Below are 23,138 nucleotides of genomic sequence, written 5' to 3'. Positions count from 1 at the left end.
TGCTAATTTTGAGCGGACTGTTTGCCGAAACTGTTTGACGGACAAAGTTGGGCGAACAGTCCCCGCGTGTGTACGCGGCCTAAAATTCTTGCCCATTCTTCCTTGCAAAACAGCTCCAGCTCAGTGAGGTTGGAAGGAGAGCATTTGTGAACAGCAGTTTTCAGCTCTTTCCACAGATTCTCGATTGGATTCAGGTCTGGACTTTGACTTGGCCATTCTAACACCTGGATACGTTTATTTGTGAAACATTCCTTTGTAGATTTTGCTGTATGTTTGGGATCATTGTCGTGTTGGAAGATAAATCTCCGTCCCAGTTTCAGGTCTTTTGCAGACTCCAACGGGTTTTCATCCAGAATGGTCCTGTATTTGGCTGCATCCATCTTCCCTTCAATTTTAACCATCTTCCCTGTCCCTGCTGAAGAAAAGCAGGCCCAAACCATGATGTTGCCACCACCATGTTTGACAGCGGAGATGGTGTGTTGAGGGTGATGAGCTGTGTTGCTTTTACGCTAAACATATAGTTTTGCATTGTGGGCAAAAAGTTTGATTTTGGTTTCATCTGACCAGAGCACCTTCTTCCACATGTTTGGTGTGTCTCCCAGGTGGCTTGTGGCAAACTTTAGACAAGACTTTTTATGGCTATCTTTGAGAAATGGCTTTCTTCTTGCCACTCTTCCATAAAGGCCAGATTTGTGCAGTGTATAACTGATTGTTGTCCTATGGACAGACTCTCCCACCTCAGCTGTAGTTCTCTGCAGTTCATCCAGAGTGATCATGGGCCTCTTGGCTGCATCTCTGATCAGTCTTCTCCTTGTCTGAGCTGAAAGTTTAGAGGGACGGCCAGGTCTTTGGTAGATTTGCAGTGGTCTGATACTCCTTCCATTTCAAAATGATCACTTGCACAGTGCTCCTTGGTATGTTTAAAGCTTGGAAAATCTTTTTGTATCCAAATCCAGCTTTAAACGTCTCCACAACAGTATTACGGACCTGCCTGGTGTGTTCCTTGGTCTTCATGATGCTCTCTGCGCTTTCAACAGAACCCTGAGACTATCACAGAGCAGGTGCATTTATACAGAGACTTGATTACACACAGGTGGATTCTATTTATCACCATCAGTCAGTTAGGACAACATTGGATCATTCAGAGATCCTCGCTGAACTTCTGGAGTGAGTTTGCTGCACTGAAAGTAAAGGGGCCGAATAATTTTGCACGCACCACTTTTCAGTTTTTTATTTGCTGAAAAAAGTTTAAATTATCCAATAGATTACATTCCACTTCACAATTGTGTCCCACTTGTTGGTGATTCTTCACAAAAAATAAAAATTTTATATCTTTATGTTTGAAGCCTGAAATGTGGCAAAAGGTTGAAAAGTTCAAGGGGGCCGAATACTTTCGCAAGGCACTGTATAATTAAAATGGATTTGAGGTAGAGTTTACACTTATTATTTAGACACCCTGCATGTAGCGTACATCTGAACTATGTGCATGATGCAATCATGATATTCAACAAAGCCTTTATAAAACCCTTTAATGCAGGGTGCTCTGCCTCTAGGGGGCTAGAGTGGGGGGTGGGGTTAAATTCCTGCACCTATTCTCTGAGAAAAAAAAGCCCTGCCTACATGTATAAGTGAAATAACCAATGGTCAATTTATAAGACAATTTATATAAAAGCTTGACAATTCTTTAATCATGTCACAATGCAAACAAATACAGTGCAATAAATATGTGCAAATTACATGTAACCAAAATACAGAATTAATAGCAGACCCGGACAATAATCACGTCACAGCTCCTTTCTCCTTCTGACACTTTTCCCTGTAAAAGGCTACGTCTGGGGAAACCTTTTACAGGGAAACACGTTGAAAGAAGAAAGGAGCTGTGACATTATTATTGTCTGGGTCTGTTACTGATTCCATGGTTGGATTATCCTCTCTCTACTGCTTCACTGCTTTTACTTCATTAGAGATGCAATACTGAGCTCAATAAACCCCTAAGTTTTACACATTACACAATTAGCCTTCCTTTTGCTTTAATCCATTACATGGATCAAGTGTGAGGTATATAGCGGGTCTGCAAAATTGGATGTGGAGCTGAGATGCCAATCTTCTGGCTTCTTATCCATTTGTCACGGAGATCGTGATATCCAATGGACGAAGCTACGCACAAGATACCTCAGGCTTACCCTTTTATCTCAGGCTTAATATGATATTCTATAACATGGAGATCATGTGGATCTGGTAAGAGGCACATTTATTTATTACACTGGTGGAACACGGATTTATATTCATCTTTAAAAAAAAATAATAATAATTTACTGCGCTCCTAACCTAAAAAAAAATTAATAAACCAACCCACAGTTACAGCTGCAGCTACCAGGATGTGATACACATCCAAAATACAGTGCATATAAAGAATAAATGTGGTTGCGCTACCTACCCCACTCTATATTCAACCCACTGGGACTATCACCATTTGTGAAAAAAGTGAAAAAATTAATCAAGTAATCAAATAATTACAATTAATTGAGTGAAATCAACCAATATCAAATTATCAAACCACAATACATCTAGAAAAATTCATATACAATCAAAATGATAAGAAAATAGGTGATAAATGCTCAAAAATAAATATAATTAAATTAATATAGTGATTAATTAACAATTAATTATATTCAAAAAATAAATAAATAATTATAAGTAAATAAATACAGTGATTATTGATTAAAAATAAATTAAATTAATTATATTCAATAATTATAGATGAATACAGTGATTATTAATTATGAATAAATTAAATTAAAGAAAAACCCAGTGACAAATTAATAGATGAAAGGTTATATACATAAAAAAGGTGAACCAATAACCCACAACCAATGAGAAAGAGTCCAAATAAAAAGTCTCTGTAATGAAAGGGATATCTCTTTAAGAGGGTGCCAATCAGCCGTGCGATCCACCTTCACCAAGCTACAAAACCGTGAGTAATCAGTGGGAATGCACACTTACCAGATAGCGGTATGTAAACGCTCACTAAATCTATCACCCAAACTGCACCAATCCTGACTCCTATTGCAGAAATACTTCCGAATGGACCATGGAGATTTTCATATAAGCAGGCAGTGGTTTAGATGGTAACTCGGAAAACACAAAGAAAGCCTCCCATAGCGTAAAACAGGCAGGATTTTTTTATTTAAATAAACAAAATATACTCACAAACATATCAATAAAAAATCATGAAATGCCGGCCGGCATGCGAGTGCCCGTTCGCTCAGAAGGTCAATGTAGTTGCGTCAGCACATCTGGACCACCCGACGCGTGTTTCATCATACAGTGACGTCGTCTGGGGTCTCCATGGTCCATTCGGAAGTATTTCTGCAATAGGAGTCAGGATTGGTGCAGTTCGGGTGATAGATTTAGTGAGCGTTTACATACCGCTAACTGGTAAGCGTGCATTCCCACTGATGACTCACGGTTTTGTGGCTTGGTGAAGGTGGATCGCACGGCTGATTCGCACCCTCTTAAAGAGATATCCCTTTCATTACAGAGACTTTTTATTTGGACTCTTTCTCATTGGTTGTGGGTTATTAGTTCACCTTTTTTATGTGTATAACTTTTCATCTATTAATTTGTCCTTGGGTTTTTATTTAATTTAATTTATTTATAATTAATAATCACTGTATTCATCTATAATTATTTATTTATTGAATATAATTTATTTATTTTTAATCAATAATCACTGTATTTATTTACTTATAATTATTTATTTTTTGAATATAATTAATTGTTAATTAATCACTATATTAATTTAATTATATTTATTTTTGAGCATTTATCACCTATTTTCTTATAATTTTGATTGAATATGAATTTTCTAGATGTATTGTGATTTGATAATTTGATATTGGTTGATTTCACTCAATTCATTTTAATTATTTGATTAATTTTTTCACTTTTTTCACAAATGGTGATAGTCCCAGTGGGTTAAATATAGAGTGGGGTAGGTAGCGCAGCCACATTTATATTCATCTTTAATTGTCACTGGGAGCGGTGCACTGTGCTTTTTCCTGTTGGAATACGACATAAACACACATCTCGAATATGGACACCTGATTACTATTGATGTTTATTTGATGAAATTATATAGTGTTTGGTCACAATATATTCAGATTTAATTTTTTTAATTTTTTGATTTGACACTTTTATCACAGGCAATTTTTTAAAATATTTTTTGGCACATTCTGGTTTATTTCCTGCATTCATAAAAAGTGCAGCAGTCTATTTTTACACATTCTTTGTGTAGCATGATATATTGTATAAATACATTTACTCATTTGAATTTTTACCTACATGTAAAGCATACAAATGAAATGCTTAAAATTGTAATCTTATAAAAGTAATACCTACCTTGTGCGACTTCTCTGCCACTGCGCGCTAATCTAGGGCTTTCCGCACCTAAACTGGATTGGGAGGAGTAACCACGTTCATTTACGTCACTGTGAAGCAAGAGTCTATTTCTGACAAAAGAACATGTGATTAGAAAATTGAACTAAAAAAAATTAAATTATGCTTAACCTTAACCTACTTATATTAAGCAGCTTCACTAAAGTAAAAAAAATAAGTATTTTGGCATGGTGCAAATCTCAATCAATCCTGCAGTAAGAACCAATTTTACTGCAAACCATAACCTATTTAGTTCACTTATGCCCCGTACACACGATCGGACTATCCAGTGGACTTAGCCCTTGTACACACGATCGGAGATACCTACGGAATGTTTCCAATCGGAGCGTTTTGTCGGATATTCCGACTGTGTGTGGTCTCTGCATTGGACTGTTTCCGTCGGAATATCCGTCGGACCAAATTTTCCAACTTGCGGAAATATTTTCTGTCAAAATGCTCCGATCGGACATACTCCGATCATGTGTAGAGAATTCCGATCGGACAAAGTGCCACGCATGCTCAGATCAAATTCCTACATCAAAGCTATTGGCTACTAGCCTGAACGTAGTCCCATCGTAACTAAATTACGTCATCACGTTCTGAAAGATCGGATTTTCCGACAACTTTGTCCGACCGTGTGTATGCAACAGTTTCGGACAAGATCCGTCGGACAAAATCCGATGCATTTGGTTGTCGGAATCTCCGACCGTGTGTACAAGGGCTTAGTCCATACCAGGTGACGGGGCCAGCGAGGTGGCGACACTGACTTCCTTCGCTAGTCCTGGCTAGCTGGAGCCGTGTTCAAAATGAATGGACTTTCCTCCGTGTGGGGAAGAAGAAAGAAGATAGTCCGATCGTGTGTACACGGCATAAGAAATGCCTAAATCAGGCATATGGTTGATCTCTTTGAAGGAAGCAGGGTGGACAAAAAAAAAAAATATCAATTTTTTTTTTTAATTGAAATCGATTTTTTGGGATTTGTATTCATTTTAATAAAATATCGTTTTCTATTTAAGATACATTAATAACATAGTTCATTCAGCATGAAATGGAGCATGAGGCTGTATATTCTTCAATGAATCCAAGCTCTGCAAGCTGAGATAACATGCACTGCATTAATGCAGTCACACAATTTCACAGTAACCATGAGATAAAACAAAGTTCAGGAATATTCCCTTATCCCATTGTTTTGCAAAATTATGTACACTACAAACTGTATGATTGAATCAGGTCTGATATCGCAGTTATACTAACTTGAAAGCTTATTATTCTAAATAGGAAACCTTCAGTTTGTTTGCAAATATTAAAGATTCTAACTACCAGCGAGAATAGGTCCTTATTTTTAAAAAGCACATGTCATTTCAGATTCATCATGGTAGTGCCTGGTAGCAGGCATCCACTCATCTGCTGCTACCATGTCCCTGTGTCACTGCCACATCACCAGCTGTCCCATTAAAGTGATTGGGACTGTCGGTGAGTAAACAGCGGGTCAGAGGAGGAGCCGCTGTGGGACAGAGGTGACAGTTGATGTTTAAAAATTATGATTTAAATCAAGTTTATTTAAATCAAGCCTTTTTACTAGTGATTTAAATCATGAATCGACTTGATTTAAATCAAATCCACCCTGGAGGGAACATGACATTTCAGCTTACACAAAGTTACAATGACTGCATTTCCCATAAGAATGAACAGGCATTTTCTGTACATGGAAAAAAGTTTTTAGTCAGAAAAATGAAAATGAATGCAGCTTGTATGTCTAAGGACTGGACATCTGCAATTTATTATAATTTTGTTCTTGGGCACTTTGTGGTACTAAAGTTTACCTTAATGTATTCTCTGTATTAAGGTAAAAAAACAAAACCAAAAAAAAAAAACACTCTTCATGTTCTGCCCCCAAGCCCCCCTATATACTTGCCTGAGTCTGATCTTGAACCAGAGCTGCCCTCTCTCTTCTCACAGGCTCACAGAGAGTGCAGTCAAATCCCGTGGGGGGTAGAGGTGGGTGAGCCACGCTGCATTTGTTACATAGTAGGTGAGGTTGAAAAAAGACACAAGTCCAACCCATGTGTGATTATATGTCAGTATTACATTGTATATCCCTGTATGTTGCGGTCATTCAGGTGCTTCCACATCCTTGTCGTTCTTACAGTAAAAAATCCTCTACACAGTTTAAGGTTAAACCTGTTTTCCTCTCATTTTAGTGAATGGCTACATGTCTTAATAAACTCCCTTTCGTAATACCAGTGAGGGCTGGTTGTATATATTTTTTTGGGATTAGGAGGGCGGCGCCCCTGCACCCAACATGGACGGGCCATCGCTGATAGATGCACACATTCTAGCTCAGGATTGAGCCAACACAAGTGTCCCCATAGCAAATAGCTTGCAATGGGGGTACTCCGAAAGAAGGGGGAACACAGAGTGCCAGCAGAGGACCCCAGAATAGGAGGTTTGGGGCCGTTATTTGCAAAACCATTGCACAGAGGAGATAAATATAACATGTTTATTATTTTTATTAAAAAATAACAAACTTTACAATCACGTGAAGTATGGAGATATAGATTGAAATGAAGAGTCAAAGTTATTGTGCAGAGTGCCACACTGAGAAGAAGATGAATGGTATACCCTGTGTTATCTTTGTACTGTTGGTTTCCTTTGAATTGTGTCAAAGCTCTCTCCAAATTCTTTTGTACAATGGAAGCCTGAAAAGAGAATCATTACACTGATGTGTACAGCCAGTTGACAATAAAAAAAAAAATTTATTATCTGAACTGACTTACCGGTTGTTCCTCACAATGGAACAGCAGTATGCTTGATTTTCCCTGGTTCTGGATAGTAACTGCAAGAATAGAACTATAGGAGGCATACCCGATCTTTGAACAGCAGCTTTCTATATTTTGCAGGGGAATATTTTCAAGACTGTCCTGTAATGAATAAGTGGCATAAAGTCAAATGATTTGCATATGTAGCAAGGTCCCAGGCCTCCTTCGGTCTATGAGAACCTCCAGGGCCAGAGACAACTGACATCCTTCTGTATATGGTGGGTTGTGAGGCATAGTGGGTGCAAAGCAATTAGATTCATTGGATGACAGAAACTTCTAGAATGCAAGAATGCAAAAGAGATTTTATACCTCTTAACAGAGCTTTGGGAGAGAGGGTTAGGACCAGGAAACCCTTAGGTAGTTGCAAGATTAATTAGCAGACTCCGAGACTTCAACAGGATGACAGTCATGCAGGAAAGGCATCCAGCAAGATGCCACATCTGCATGTGTGGGAATGCTGTCTCTCAACAGCCTTTAACAGTTCTTAAGACAAATTGTAACAGTTCCTTCACTTCCACTACAATCACTTCTTGTAGTTATTCAGTCCACTGAGCTCCCAGTCATTCACTAGACTAGATGATCCACTGCCACTGAATCCCTTGAGCTCCTCCAATCTTCACAGTAGTATCTTCCTCAAGCTTCACCCATGCCTCTGTCCTGGGTCCCTATCTTGGCACTCAAGATACTTCACCCCACTGGCCTGCTTGGTCCCTGGCTTGACATACAAGGCTGCTCTGCAAGTGTTGCCTCCGCTGGCTAGGTCCCTGGCTTGATACCCTTTGAAGTTTCCAGATTCTTCACTGTCCCCGGTTGGTGCGACTATTGCTCTGGTACTTGCTTCAGCTACTCACCGTGGTCCCTGGTAATATGTGGTTGGTCCCTTAGTGGCAACAGCTTCCTCTCTACCTCCGATCACGACAGGTTCTCCAGGGGGCAGAACTGCCACTTCTGGTTGGACTGCAAGCCGCAATCCCAATCCTGCGCTGCTCCCTTGCTTCTGGATAGGCCCTCAGACAGCCTAGCAGACAGATGTGCCCGGGATAGGCCCAAACTATGGTCTAGCAGCCGGGGCAGTACAACACACATCCACTCAGACAGCCGCCCAGGTGGCACAGAACACTGATCACCTAACTCCACCCAAATATATAGGTTCTCCCAGCAGGCCAATGGATTTAAGAAAACCCCTGCCCATTGGCTGGGATACCCCATATACCCATAATCTGACCTTGCATTGCCCTTCTCATATCTGATGCCACCATGTACCCGGCCACCTAGCGGCAAAAGAGAGAAGTGCAGCAATTACAGACTGAAATCAATTGATCCTCAACAATTAGCCAAGATAACTATAGCTAGCAGGTACATTTAGGGGCGACCCTGCCTAAACACCAGGGTGCTACACATATACATGAATTCTATGCAAAAAAGACATACTGGTTCATTCACAGTATGATAAATATGTATTGCAGACATCTGCGATGCAAATGTTAAATGAAGGTCATGTACAGTAAATGATGCCTGTAAACAGTGGCAGCTTGTGGTATATTTTTGGGGGGATGGAAAACAATCCACCAGGCACTCATCCGGTCGGCCGGTCGGCAGCCCCGCATCTAGGTCGTGGGCAGCGCTTTCTCCGGGCGGAGTCTCCTGGTGCTTCTCCTCCTTCCTCTCCTCGGCAACTAATAGAACCGATTCTCCTCTCAGGCCAATGGGGTGACAGCCTGCTTCCTGATTGACTGGGAGGAGAATCGGGAAGACAATAGAGAATATTGATGTGCTATTTTCACACAACTGGGTGATCTCGGGGAGCAGTGCTCTGCCCCCTGAGCCCACCCTTTTTTTACGCCTATTAGAGCCTCTGGCTCTAATCAAGTGCTTATAAAAAAAAACATTGGAATCCACGCGTCCGGCGCCCTGCATGTAGATTAGGGGGCCGGACACATGGATTAGGGGAGTGGTGCCCCTGTGCCCTGCATTATGGGCCGCTAATACCTGTAAGCCTGTTGCAGAGTTCACTCTAGCAATAAGCATGTTGCCTCTTTCTCAGTGGCCTCACCATTTTCTTTTCTGTGATTTCTCTAGATGGTAACCATTTAAGGACCAGTCCATTAAAGTGTTATTACCGTATATACTCGAGTATAGGCCGACCCGAATATAAGCCGAGGCCCCCAATTTACCCCCAAAAAACTGGAAAACTTATTGACTCGTGTATAAGCCGAGGGTGAGACATGGCTGTCCATCCCTGTGTGTGTGTCCGTCCATCCCTGTGTGTCCATCCATCCCTGTGTGTGTGTCCGTCCATCCATCCCTGTGTGTGTATCCATCCATCCATCCATCCATCCCTGTGTGTGTGTGTGTGTGTGTGTATTCATCCATCCATCCATCCCTGTGTGTGTGTGTGTGTGTGTGTGTGTATCCATCCATCCATCCATCCCTGTGTGTGTGTGTGTGTATCCATCCATCCATCCATCCCTGTGTGTGTGTGTGTGTGTGTGTGTGTGTGTGTGTGTGTGTGTGTGTGTGTGTGTCCGTGCAGCCTTGTGTGTGTGTCCAGCCTACCTGTGTCCCAAGCCTCCGTCCCGAGCCGCCGTCGTCCCGAGCCTCCTCCGACCCGTGCCGTGCCTCCTCCGTCCCGTGCCTCCTCCTTCCCGTGCCTCCTCCGTCCCGTGCCGTGCCTCCTCCGTCCCGTGCCGTGCCTCCTCCGTCCTGTGCCGTGCCGATGGATCGCCGCTCTTCTCGGCGGCCATTCTACAATTCAAAATTCCGCCTCCGCCTGTGATAGGCGGAACACTCAATTTCCCAGCAGCCTGTGTTCCGCCTATCACGGACATCCTCTCATACTCGTCCGTAGTATGAGAATGAGCGGATGTCCGTGATAGGTGGAACACTGACTGCTGGGAAATTCAGTGTTCCGCCTATCACAGGCGGAGGCGGAGAAGGAGGCGCGGCTTTTAAATTTTAATGTCCGCCGTCTGTCTGCTCGATACGCTGATCGAGCAGTCAGACAGCGGTGACTCGAGTATAAGCCGAGTATATACGGTACTAAGAATTTTTCCTCAGTTAACATCAAATTCAAACCTGCCATGAAGGTGGGTCAATAGCATCAGTATGTTTGGAGAAAAAATAATTTTTAGGAAAATAGGGAGTTTGGGGATAAAAATAAAAAATAATGAAAGAACCTTCACATAAAAGACCTCAAAGAAAAGTGTAGGTTCAATTGGACTTTTTAGGCACAAAAGACAGTTGTAGAAACAACCGAAATATTCAAGAAAATATTTTTTTATTTAAAAAAAAAAAAAAAAAAGAGAGAATTAATATTATTATAAACATTTGAAATGTAAAAGAAAACAAAGAATTTTCTCCTTATAAATACACATTAAGTCTCATTTGATATCCTGTCAAGGTTAATACAGTCTAGACAGAGTTCATATCTAAAAACTAACAGTTTGTACATATATAAAAAAACATAGAGGATATCAAATATATAACCGAAACTTAAGTATGTTCTGGTGCTCTACATGTTTCGCGTTTTTTGGATAACGCTTCTTCAGGAGCTTTTAACAATATTATTTCTTCGTGGATATGCCCCAGGAGAGGACAGAACCAGAAAGGAAGCAAAAAGATTGAAAAAAGGGGGAAAAAAATGTTTTCCCAAGGGGGTTAAAGATAATAATACAAATTTAAGTTGGTAAAACCACTTCAAATTGCGTTGAGCCCTAAGACTTCACATATGAAATTCAGGTGAATGTTTGTGATGTGTTGTAGCCAAAGATCACATAATGGTAAGGATTCTGGTATCCCGTGCACTTTAAATGAAGTGGTCCCTTACAACGATTTCCTAATCCAAGTAAGTAAAACAATATGGTATCCCGCAATCATGCAGAGTAAAAACGAGGGGGGGAAGGAAACAACCTGTTCCCTCCTATAGTAATTATTTTTTGCCTTGTGTGGGGCCGCTGTTATTAAGAACATACTGTTATATCAGGTCCAAAGAATGGACCTGCTGGTGTCCCATGTGACTCCGGCAGTAATATTGGGTCAGGTAGAGTCTATTTTCAGATCCTTGCTCCCCGGTTTGGGGCGCATTTTGCATGCGACTACAATAGGAACAAGTTCCAGACACATATGGAAAGTGCAGGGACATGCCATCCATCCTGAAAGCCTCTCCACTTGGGTACGGACCAGCCAGGCCATATTCCAGCCTTTGAGAGAGATGCTGTTGGCACAACTGAGACCTACTGCTACTACCTTGTTGTGCATTACTGAACTTAAGCAATATATCACACAGAACTGGCAGGTAGTGTGTGAGTCATTGCTCACTGGCAGCTATAAGGTGGACCATAAGGGAGCAATAACGGGGGGTGGGGGTGAAACAACAAGATATACCAAAATAATAATAATGTATTAATAAGAACTAGTCCATACAGTCCATAGTAGTAAAGAATATACAAGGAAAAGTCCACAGGATGGATGGATCCACAGAAGAAAATGGGAATTCCCTCAGACACAAACAAAAACAGCAGAAAGAGGCCGACTGGGTCAATGTGATAGTAAGAACAAGTAACACTTTATTCAGATACACTTACATAAAAGTATCTTGCAAACTGCACACAGGGTGGATGTGGATCACCAATCAAGCAGTCAGCCGTCATGAGGGATGAGAAGACCACTGTGGGAATAAGCTCAGACCCACCGTATGGAGGTATATAACCGGCAGCGTCTTCAGTTCTCACACCTGCTCTCACAGACCTATCAAGAGACCAAATCAGGACGGGGCGGGCCACAACGCGTTTCCAACTGCTTGATTAGTGATCCACCTCCACCCAGCTTGCAAGATACTTTTGTGTAAGTGTATCTGAATAAAGTGTTACTTTCTTTTACTATCACGCTGGCTCAGGCGCCCTCTTTCTGCTGTTTTTGTTTAATACTGTTTTTATTTTGTTTATTACTGAACTTAAAGTGGTTGCAAAGCCTTAAAATTGTTCACCTTGCATTCTATGCATTAAGGTGAAAAACTCTTTGTGCTGCAGCTCCCCCCAGACCAGCGATGTAGACGAGCGCAGCGGCTCCAGCTCCTCTCTCCAACTCCTCATTGGCCATTGGCTCCCACTGCTGTCAATCAAAATCTGTGATACAGAAGCAGGGCTGAGACATACAGCAGTGGGACTCAAGAGCGAGCCTGCTCGGATGACTCCATTGAAAGCGTATTTCCGTGAGGCCACCTGATGAAGAGGAGGGACCTGAAGTGCCAGTGGGGGGCCCCAGAAGAAGAGGATCGGGGCTGCTCTGTGCAAAGGCATTGCACAGAGCAGGTAAGTACAGGCATGTTTGTTATTTAAAAAGAAACAAGAAATAAATAAAAAAGTTTAGAACCACTTTAAAAGTGAAGCATGGGAATATTCTTTATTGTAGTATTCTATTTACATAGTTGCATAGTTAGTAAGGTCAAATAAAGAAACCAGTCCATCCATCAACCTGAGTGAATGTGGGTGCTTGTCTACAATTCTCCCTATCCCTGTACATTGTGTCTCTTAAAGATGCTCATCTATTATATTATATTATTATTTATTTATTTAAGGTACCCATATAGCGCTGTCAATTTATGCAGTGCTCCACACATACATTGCATACTCACATTGGTCCCTACCCTCAAGGAGCCCACAATCCAAGGTCCCAAACTCACATTCATATACTAGGGCCAATTTTGGACAGAAGCCAATTAACCTACCGACATGTGTTTGGAGTGTGGGAGGAAACCAGAGTACCAGGAAGAACATGCAGGCTCCAGGCAGGTAGTGTTGTGGTTGGGATTCGAACCAGCGACCCTTTTTACTGCTAGGTGAGAGTGCTAACCACTACACCATTGTGCTGCCCTAATTTACCTAGGCGGATGCTGCATCTGTCCCCCGCTGGCTCCAAGACAGAATACTGAGCGATCAAACACTGTCGAATGCTCGGTTCTCAGAGCTCCTTGAGCAAAGAGCTGGTAACTGTGTCAGCTACAGTCTGCTCAGTCTGCTCTGCCCCCCCCCCACCTTTGCTCACTGGAGCACTGGGCTGTGGAGGAGGCGGGGTTACCCGCTCAGGCTGTTTACTGCTGCCGCACCCTGCTGCACCTACTCACAATCTGACCACTTTTTTTAAACCGTGTATCTACAGTACCTTATCACTATCTCCCACACCTGACACCCTCTCCTTCCCATTGTCACAGCACCATTACTCTTGCAGACTTTCTTCTAACTCTGATTGACTTCTCCTCCGAAGCATCGGACTTCCAAAATTACTTTTTGTGATAGGTGTATTGCCCCTCTAAAGCATGATTTGATTGGCTTATTTGCAGTAAGGTGTCCATTTATGAAACAGAGAAAAGCCAAGATCCTGATGATCACAGCTGATCTCTCAGGTGTGCCAGTTTATGAAGCCGAGATGAGGAGTGGAGAACATGTTCTTCACTTCTCAACACAGGACACACCCTTCTGTCATTCACTTTTAGTCCTTGCACACACACACTGGACATTATAAAAAAGCCAGTAGTGTTAGCTGTAGAATGAGTTTTTCAGTGTTTTTGCGGTAGCGTTTTTCAGTGTTTTTTTGGCTGCAGCTTTGGCTTTCTTGTTGTTTTTTTTGTCTCTGTTTTGTGTTTGTTTTAGAGACTTTGGCTCCTTTCACACAGGCTTTCTGATCAGGTCGCCCATCAGTTTTTCAGGTGGACCTGATCAGATACTCCATTCACCTCTATGGAGCGGTGGATGTCAGCAGTAACATGTCCGCTGATATCAGATCCGATCCTGTCCATGAAATCCAGATGGATGGTGGGCCTATTTTCCATCCTTCTGTCAGATCAGAGCGGTTGGGATCAGATGAAAATGGACAGGCGGTCCATTTTCATCCGATCACCCCATAGAGGGCTCTGACAGGTCTGTTTCAGCACAATGAGCAGAGACGGACCTGTCATCCACCTGCTCAGCGGGGATAAGCAGATCGATTAGCAAAGCAAGGTCCGTCGGACAGACAGCCCATGTGAAAGAGCCCTTTGAGTTTTTTTCCCCTTGGGTGGCACTTGGATATTTGCATAGTGCCTTTCAAGACTCATGGACATCACTGGGTCAAAAACAAAGTAGGTAATGAAAACAAAAAGGTTTTATTTAAAATTTATCATTAGCATGTTAATGAGGGAAGAGAGAAGTACAAGGAAGAGAAGCAAAAATATAAGCAAAATATAAACGTTATCTGTAAAATAACATGCAGCAAAAAATAATATCTTACCCTCGATTCCAGATCAGTTAAGACGAATTCTCCATTTTGTACCTGAAGTATCATTTCCTGGCCCCATACTTTTCCCTCTGCTTTTAGCAACTGGAGGCGTTTTAGACAGTCTTCTACATATCTCAGATTATTATCCAATTCACATGTTAGCAAATGCTGACATAAAAAAATAGTTTTACAAATCAGAATCAAGTGTAAAAAAAAAAGTTTTCATATTTGGTAACAATATACCATTGACTGGTTTGCTTCACCTTTAGGGCCGGTTCACACAGCGATGCGCGGCGAGGCGTCTCCGACTTACCTCGCCGCGACCTGCGGGGAGCTCAGCGGCGACTTGCAGAGGACTTCTGTATAGAAGTCAATGCAAGTCGCCCCCGAAGTCGCCCCGAAGTAGTACAGGAACCTTTTTTCTGAGTCGGAGCGACTCGAGTCGCTCCTCTCAGAACGGTTCCATAGTACTGAATGGGGGCGACTTGCGGGAGCGAGGCGAGGCGAGGCGAGCCGTGTCGCCTCGCCTCGCCTCGCTGTGTGAACCGGCCCTTATTTGCCATTTTGTTACTGTTTTTATTATTTACTTGTCTTTGTTATGCTGCATAACAAAACACTGCAATTCTCAATTGTGCTACTTGGTGGATGAAAAGGCCTTTTGAATTATCACTAAAATTAAATTATTTTCTTGGAATCTAGTACAGAACACAGGTTCTTATCATTAACCATAGATTACTTTCAGGTGACTAGGTGGAAAAAAAAAAGCCGTGGAGATATTCCCTTATGTAACATCTCCCACTCCCACCAAGCCTCAGTTATATAGAAAGAAATAGGAAGATCATTAGGAACAGAGGGTAAGTTCCTGTGTCCTGTCCTCCAAGAAAAGGAATTTACTAATAAGTAACCATGATACATCCAAAAACAGTTTAAATGAAGGGTAGACAGCAAACACTGCCAAAAGGCTCAAAGAACAAATAAGTCAAAAAGGGGCTTGAGAGAACTTAGCAGCTTGCTGAACCTTGCATCAAAAATTGGCATCAGAGGAGGCCTGAATATCCTTTGCATAAAACTTAAAGGCTAGCCTTACAAGTCTGAGAAACAGATGTTTTATACTTAAAAGCCCATGAAGAACTAAGAGATCTGGGAGAGTGAGTCTTAACAAGGAAAGGGTGGAATCCTATCCTTTAGAACAGTGTTTCTCAACTTCTTTTCAGTCAAGGTGCCGTTTAACCACTTGCCGACCAGTTCACGCCATATATACGTCGGCAGAATGGTACGTACAGGCCTATTAACGTACCTGTAGGTTGCCCATTAAGAAGTGGCTTGCGGGCATGCCCGCTACGAGATCCGTGAGTGTGATCGTGGGTCCCACGGACTCGATGTCAGTGGGGATACCCGCGATCATCTCACAGAGAGGAAGAATGGGAAAAGCTGATGTAAACAAGCATTTCCACATTCTGCCTAGTGACACTGACCACAGCTCCCTGTAATCCGGAGCGGTGATCAGTGTCGTGTCACGCGTAGCTCCTCCCCCCCACAGTTAGAATCACTCCCTAGGACACACTTAACCCCTACAGCGCCCTACTAGTGATTAACCCCTTCACGGCAAGTCACATTTACACAGTAATACATTTGTTTATTCTGTTCGTTTGATTACCCAATTTTCTAAACAACATGCCCAAGTGGGGGAAATATTGAACCAGTTTTGGCACTTACTGACTGCTGATTCGATTATTAGTAAATATGTCAGGTCTTATCCTGACCTGACATACCGACGGTCCCTCTCATTGAGGGATCGTCTAATTACCAGTCACCACTCTGCTTGAAACTCACAGTCCCAGAAAAATGTTGCCACCTTTTCGTGTGGCAATTGCGATATGTGTCCGTATATATTTCCAATTCTAGGAAAATTCTTCTTCTCAATGGAAGCACTCATACCATTAGACAGTGAGTATACTGCAAGACAGTAGGAGTGGTATACTTGGCGTCTTGCCTATGTGGTTCCTTTTATGTCGGCAAGACGAAACCACCCTTTCATGTACGCACCAGGGATCACATTAAACCAATGTATAAACGCAGCACAACTACTGCTATAAATAGACATGTGAGCACTCAACATAATTTTGATTTGTATGCTGTCAGTTTCACAGCCCTGGAACATGTACCCATGCATGCGAGAGGGGGCAGAATTGACAACAAACTACTTCAACTTGAAACTAAATGGATTCATAATTTGGATGCGATTTAAATGAAGATATAAGCTTCAAATCCTTTTTATAGTTGGTTAATATCTATTTAGAAAATTATTTGGACAGTGGTGCAGGCGTTTGGATTTGTGATCTTCTTCATTGATTTTTTTTTTTTCAGTCATGGTTGAATATACTGGACTGCCATTTTCTGCCATTATATCTGATAATGTTTTCCTTTCTTTTTTTTTCTGTTATGACTATGATTAAATGTGGCATATTTATTATCAAGATATGATTATGGTTTTAGTTCTCATATTTGTATATTTACAGTATTTAAAAATTCTGTATTAATGTTTCTTTATTATGTTGCTATTGATCTTGTGTTCTCATCACAAAATATTTTTGGGGTATGTTATGTTGTTTTGGAATGCGTGTCACGCTTGGTGGCCCCTCTCTGCCCATACTTCGGGAGTGCTGCTGCTGTTGGCCCCCACGCCGTGCACCTGTGCAAGGTGCAGGGGCCCTCTAATTAGGCCACTGTCCATTGCGCCGCTGTTTGCTGTATGGACACCCAAGGGCTGCTGCCGTTTACACAGCATCAGCCCGTTTTTAGCTCCTGGCTGCTACCCAATCCCCCCTTTTTTACATCCACATGCATGTCTATTTCGTCTGGCAATGCACATGTTAAGGCTGACACATTTGCTGCTTATTGCTCGCCATGTCATAGGGCTGGTCTGGGTTCCTTGACTTTGGTCATGTGATGCGGGCGCGCTCTGCATTATGGGGGATGTAGACTTTCGGCCATTTGATCCCCCAGCACATGCGCTTGAGCTCCCTTTTTGTTTGCATGGCTGTCAGCCATGTAGTGCTAAGATGTTGACGCTCTGCATTATGGGGATTGTAGGCACGCCCCTGGATTTGTGTTGGTGCATGCGCAGGAGCTCCGAGTGTCCGCTCACTGATCGGCTTGATGCCGATCAGGTGTGGGCGGCTTATAAAACCAGTTTGTTTCACCTCATTCTCTGGTGGACTCTGGACTCTTTGGTGGCACTGACGCGTGTAGCTACCGGAGGCTAGGTATGTCTTTACTTTGAGTTGGTTTTTTCATGTCGTTTTAGTGATTTTTTTTCCCCCCTCATAAATTAAAACTAAAAAAAAACTTTTTTTTTTCTTTTACAGCCAATTGATAGCTTAACTGCTTAAGGACCACCTCCTGCACATTTACGTCGGCAGAATGGCACAGCTGAGCACAAGCACGTACAGGGTCTTTAAGTGCCCAGCTGTGGTTCGCACGCGCGCATGTGACTACGGTCCTGAGCTCCGTGACCGTGGCCGCGGGACCCGATCGCGGGACACCAGCAGCGATCGGGTCCCGTGGCCACGGTCACGGAGCACAGGACTGTGGTCGCATGCGCACCGCCGGTGGCGCGCGCGAACCACAGCTGGGCACTTAAAGACCCTGTACGTGCTTGTGCCCAGCTGTGCCATTCTGCTGACGCAGAGAGCTGAAGAACAAAGAGAGGTCTGTGTAAACAAACCTCTCCCTGTGCTTCCTACTGTGGCTGTCACCTGTTATAGGGAAAGACGATCAGTGACATCACATGCCAAGCCACGCCCCCTACAGTAAAAAAAAACAACAACACACAACGTCACACATAACCCCTCCTCGCCCCTTAGTGGTTAACTCCTTCACTGCCAGTGTCACTTACACAGGAATCAGTGCATTTAAATAGCACTGATTGCTGTATAAATGACAATGGTCCCAAAAATGTGTCAAAAATGTCCGGTGTCCGCCATAATGTCGCAGTCACAATAAAAATTGCTGATCGCCACCATTACTAATAAAAAAAAAATATTAATAAAAATGCTATAAAACTATCCCCTATTTTGTAAAAGATATAACTTTTGCGCAAACCAATCAATAATCGCTAATTACAATTTTTTTTTACCAAAAATATGTAGAAGAATATGTAAACTGAGGAAAATAAATGTTTTTTATATATTTTTTGGGGATATTTATTATAGCAAAAAGTAAAAAATATTGCATTTTTTTTCAAAATTGTTGCTCAATTTTTGTTTATAGCGCAAAAAATAAAAACCGCATAGGTGATCAAATACCACCAAAAGAAAGCTCTATTTGTGGGAAAAAAAGGACGCCAATTTTGTTTGGGAGCCACGTCGCACGACCGCGCAATTGTCAGTCGAAGCGACGCAGTGCCGAATCGCAAAAAGGGGCCTGGTCCTTTGGCTGCAAATTGGTCCGGGGCTTAAGTGGTTAATTGACGGTTATGCAAACTTTACATCGGGTCCCTGAATGGGCAAGCACGTTTGGCAGTTTGCTTTTTTGCAAATTTAGGTGAGCTCTCTTTTGTCTCGCTTTTTAGCGCATTTTATTAATTTTTATTAATGATATATATATATATATATATATATATATATATATGCTTAATAATTAATACTATAATTCATTTCTAGGTTTCTATTCGCCCCCTGCAACAATAGACGCGGCGCGCCTGGTCAGAAGTGCCTGTTTGTTTCTGGGGTTCCCTGCCCTTGCTTTGGTGGTCCTTGCGGTTTGGGGGTATGTACTGTTGGCGCATCCTCTGGGTTAATGGTCTTGGGGGGGTCTGTGGCAGTGCCATGCATTCTGAATTGATATAATCATGTTTTGTGTATAAATTGTAGTTTATGCAATAATTCTATACTGTTTTTACTGTCTATTCCTAGTGCAAGCAGATATAATTTCCCTGAGGAAGCCAATGGTTTGACGAAACATGTAGGAGCTGATGTCTCAAATCACGGGCTAATATAAGATCTGTGCCTGTGTTTTTTCTGCTTAACAGTTGCAAATTACCTGCTTAGTACCTATTTGTACCAACCCTTGTCTATGTGAGATTGTTCCTTTTTATATTTTTTGTTTTTGTGATGTGTATTTAAATAAAATATATTGTTTATTTTTATTTTTTTATATAATTGTGTCCTTGGAACCGTTATAATCCCCTTCCTCATCCTTTTTCTCCCTATACAAACTATCTAAACACAGTAATAAATTCATTTTTAAACACACTCATCACTGTATAAAAATGAATGGTCCCAAAATAGCTCCAAAAGTGTCCGATCAGTCCACCAAAATGTCGTAGTCATGATAAAAATCGCTGATCACCACTATTACTAGTAAAAAAAAAAAAATTATTAATAAAAATGCCATAAAACTATCCCCCTATTTTGTAGATGATGAATACATGCTTATTGCGTTTCTGTTTTTTTTTTTTTTACCAAAAATATGTAGAAGAATATGTATTGGCCTAAACTGAGGAAAAAAAAAATAGATATTTATTATAGCAAAAATAAAAAATAATGCATTTTTTTCAAAATTGATGCTTTTATTTGTTTATAGCGCAAAAAAAAAACAAAAAAACGCAGAGGTGATCAAATACCACCAAAAGAAAGCTCTTTTTTTGTAGGGGGAAAAAAATAATTTTGTATGGTAGCCACGTCGCACGACCTTGCAATTGTCAATTAAATAGACACAGTGCCGAATTGCAAAAAGTGCTCTGGTCTTTTGCCAGCCAAATGGTCTGCGGCTGAAGTGGTTAAGATGATGCCTATGGCAGTGAAAATCCATGTTTGCCCACACAGGGATGCACAGTTGTCCTATGCATCTTTATGCAGTCATATTCATGTCCACTGGGATGCAGTGGCTGCATGGACACAGCTGCTGCTCCCAACTTGACATCTGTGTGGGTGTGTTTCCCCAAACCCATGCTGTCTGCGTTCAGGGACATGCACCCATTTCTGCATTTTGGATATCAAAATTGGAAGGAGGCTGTGTCCATGCAGCTTCTCTGTCACAATTAACATAAATAGGACTGCCTGCACCGAGATACACAGGACACCTCTGCATCTCTGTGCAGACAAACATGGCCCTTGCATGGGAATGTGAATGAGCCTAAAATGTAGTTTATGGCAGATTTCAGTGGTCAGTAGTTTGTAACGCAGTTGCCTTGTACAATATTCCAATCAGTAAGCAATATGTAGTGGCAGGGCATTCAGTGATCAGTAGTAGCAGGGTGGTCAGTGACCAGGCTGCATGAAAAAAAAGAATATTACATATATGCCCGACAAGGACTAGCTGGCGGTCAGCAGTTAGCCAATACATTGCTTTTACAAGCAGTAAGAGGGGATAAACCCCCTAAACCCCCACCTTCCCCCCCCCCCTCGCCGCCACCTTCCACGGTTTTCTCTGGCTCTCTTGTCCCACCAGGGAACTCAACAATGTAGCCAGCAATTCTGCCAGCTGACCATATAGCTGATCAGAGCCCAGAGCGGCTCCAATTATCTGTGGCCTAAGGAATCGGAAGCTACGGGCATCACTTTTCAGTTTCACCAAATATAAACTGCATTTTTAAATTGGGAAACCATCTGAATTGCAACACCCACCATTTTATTCTCTAGGGCACATGTGTCAAACACAGGGCCTGCAGGCCGAATTCATGTTGCCCTTGCACATTTCCTGCAGCTGCGCCACACTCCTTGTCTCTGCCCCCCGCTTTGTCTCAGCAGTTGTCAGCAGAGAGGAGGACAGAATAAGTAGCAATAATAAATAACTCCTTTGCTAGATACTGTGGTTGTCTGTGCAGCAGGTCAGGAAAGGGAGGTGATGAGCGAGTCCCCCCCCGCCTTCCCCCCGAACCATACCAGGCCACATGCCTCAACATTGGAGGATACTTTGGGGCATGTTGATGGGGACAAGTTGGTTGTGGGAGTCTGTGGGCAAGAGGCTTATCGAAATTTAGAAGCCCCACAGATTCCGACCCCCATCCCCCCCCCCCCCCCCCAATGTGAATGAGAATATGGTACATAGTACCCCTACTCATTCATCAAATAAGTGTAAAAAAAGTAAATAAAAACACAACACAAGTTTGAGAAGTAATTTATTAAAAAATAATGTAGATACATCTTCAATCATGATGCCTGCCGCCACCGCTGACACCCCCCCCCCCCCCCCAAAACCCCCTATTAACAAACCCTCCGGTCTGAATGAAGGCTTTCACCATCTGACCGCTCAGAAATAACTAAGGGGCAGGGGCCACCCTTGTGATGCCATCGGCCGATGGCATGCTGGATTGGTGACATCACAAAGGGGCTGGGCCACCCGGTGATTTCACTGGTTGTCGCCGCTCCTTAGTTATTTAAGAGCTATCAGGCGGCAAAAGCCTTTGCCGGGACCAGCGGTGGCGGTGTGCAGCGTTATTGACAATGTATCTACACTGGGGGACATTTTTTTTTTTTAAATAAAGGAATTGTCAAAAACTGCCTACTGTCATTTTTTATTAATACCTTTTTTTTTTGGTGACTGTACCCCATACTTATTCACATGGGGGGTGGGATCTGGGAGCTCCCTTGTTAAAGGGGGTTTCCAGATTCTGACAAGCCCCCCACCTGCAGACCCCCACAATCACCGGCCAGGATTGTGGGGAAGAGGTCCTTGTCCCTATCACCATGGGGACTAGGTGCTTTGGGGGGGCAGAGCCCCCCTGCTCCAAAGTCTCCCATGTTGAGGACATGTGGCCGGGTAGGGTTCAGGAGGTGAGGGGGCGTCCGCTTGCCCCCCTTTTCTTACCTGCATGCTTGGATAGGGGTCTGGTATGGACTTTGTGGCAACCCCACACGTTTTTTTTAAAATGCTGGCGTGAGGTTCCCCTTAAACTCCACACCAGATCCCAAGGGCCTGGAATGGATGGGGGGGGGAACCCCACACTGTTTTTTTCATTTCCGGCATTCTTTTCACACACAAGTCTATTGCCCTCAAGTCACATGAAAGTCTGACCAAAGTAGTACAGAAACTACTTTAACTGGTTCCCGACTGGCGCACGCCGGGTTTTACGTCGGCAGAATGGCACGCGCAGGCATATTGGCGTACAGGTACGTCCAATGTTCAATGCCGCCCTGCCATCGCGAGCGCGCCTGCGGCGGGACCCCCGTGAGTCCGGTCACGGGTCCCACGGACTCGATCTCCGCGGGGATACCCACGATCGTCTCACGGGGCGGCTGAATGGAGGAAATGCCGTGTAAACAGCATTTCCCCATTCTGCCTAGCAACTAGTGACGCTGATCTCTGCTCCATGTGATTGGAGCAGAGATCAGTGTTCACTAAATGAAAGCCCAGTCCCCCCACAGTTAGTAACACACCCCTAGGAACACTTAACACTGACACCCCCTGGTTAACCCCTTCACTGCCAGTGTCATTTACACAGGAATCACTGCATTTATATAGCAGTAATTACTGTATAAATGACAATGGTCCCAAAAATGTGTCAAAAATGTCCGATGTGTCTGCCGCAATGTCGCAGTCACAATAAAAATTGCTGATCACCACCATTACTAGTAAAAAAAAAACTAATAAAAAATTATTAATAAAAATGCCATAAAACTATCCCTA

At 42.7% G+C, this 23,138-nt stretch overlaps 1 protein-coding gene across 1 annotated transcript in view; it reads right to left on the bottom strand.

Moving 5' to 3' along the window:
- The window catches only part of EPS8L3 (EPS8 signaling adaptor L3), a 186,792-nt gene that overhangs the window by 78,909 nt on the left and 84,745 nt on the right, over positions 1–23,138 (bottom strand). The window contains exons 5-8 of the mRNA XM_077481329.1: positions 14,520–14,675; positions 7,215–7,358; positions 7,060–7,136; positions 4,402–4,511 (exon numbers count right to left, since the gene is read on the bottom strand). Coding sequence (XP_077337455.1) covers positions 4,402–4,511; positions 7,060–7,136; positions 7,215–7,358; positions 14,520–14,675 — 487 coding nt within the window. The remainder of the gene's footprint in view (positions 1–4,401; positions 4,512–7,059; positions 7,137–7,214; positions 7,359–14,519; positions 14,676–23,138) is intronic.

This window comes from Lithobates pipiens, unplaced genomic scaffold (genome assembly GCF_037356315.1).
Source record: "Lithobates pipiens isolate NorthernLeopardFrog02 unplaced genomic scaffold, aLitPip1_a1.2 Scaffold_16, whole genome shotgun sequence".
In the NCBI taxonomy this organism is placed as follows: Eukaryota; Metazoa; Chordata; class Amphibia; order Anura; family Ranidae; genus Lithobates; species Lithobates pipiens.
The sequence above is the reverse complement of the archived record's forward strand: the minus strand, read 5'-3'. Positions and strand labels throughout refer to the sequence as shown.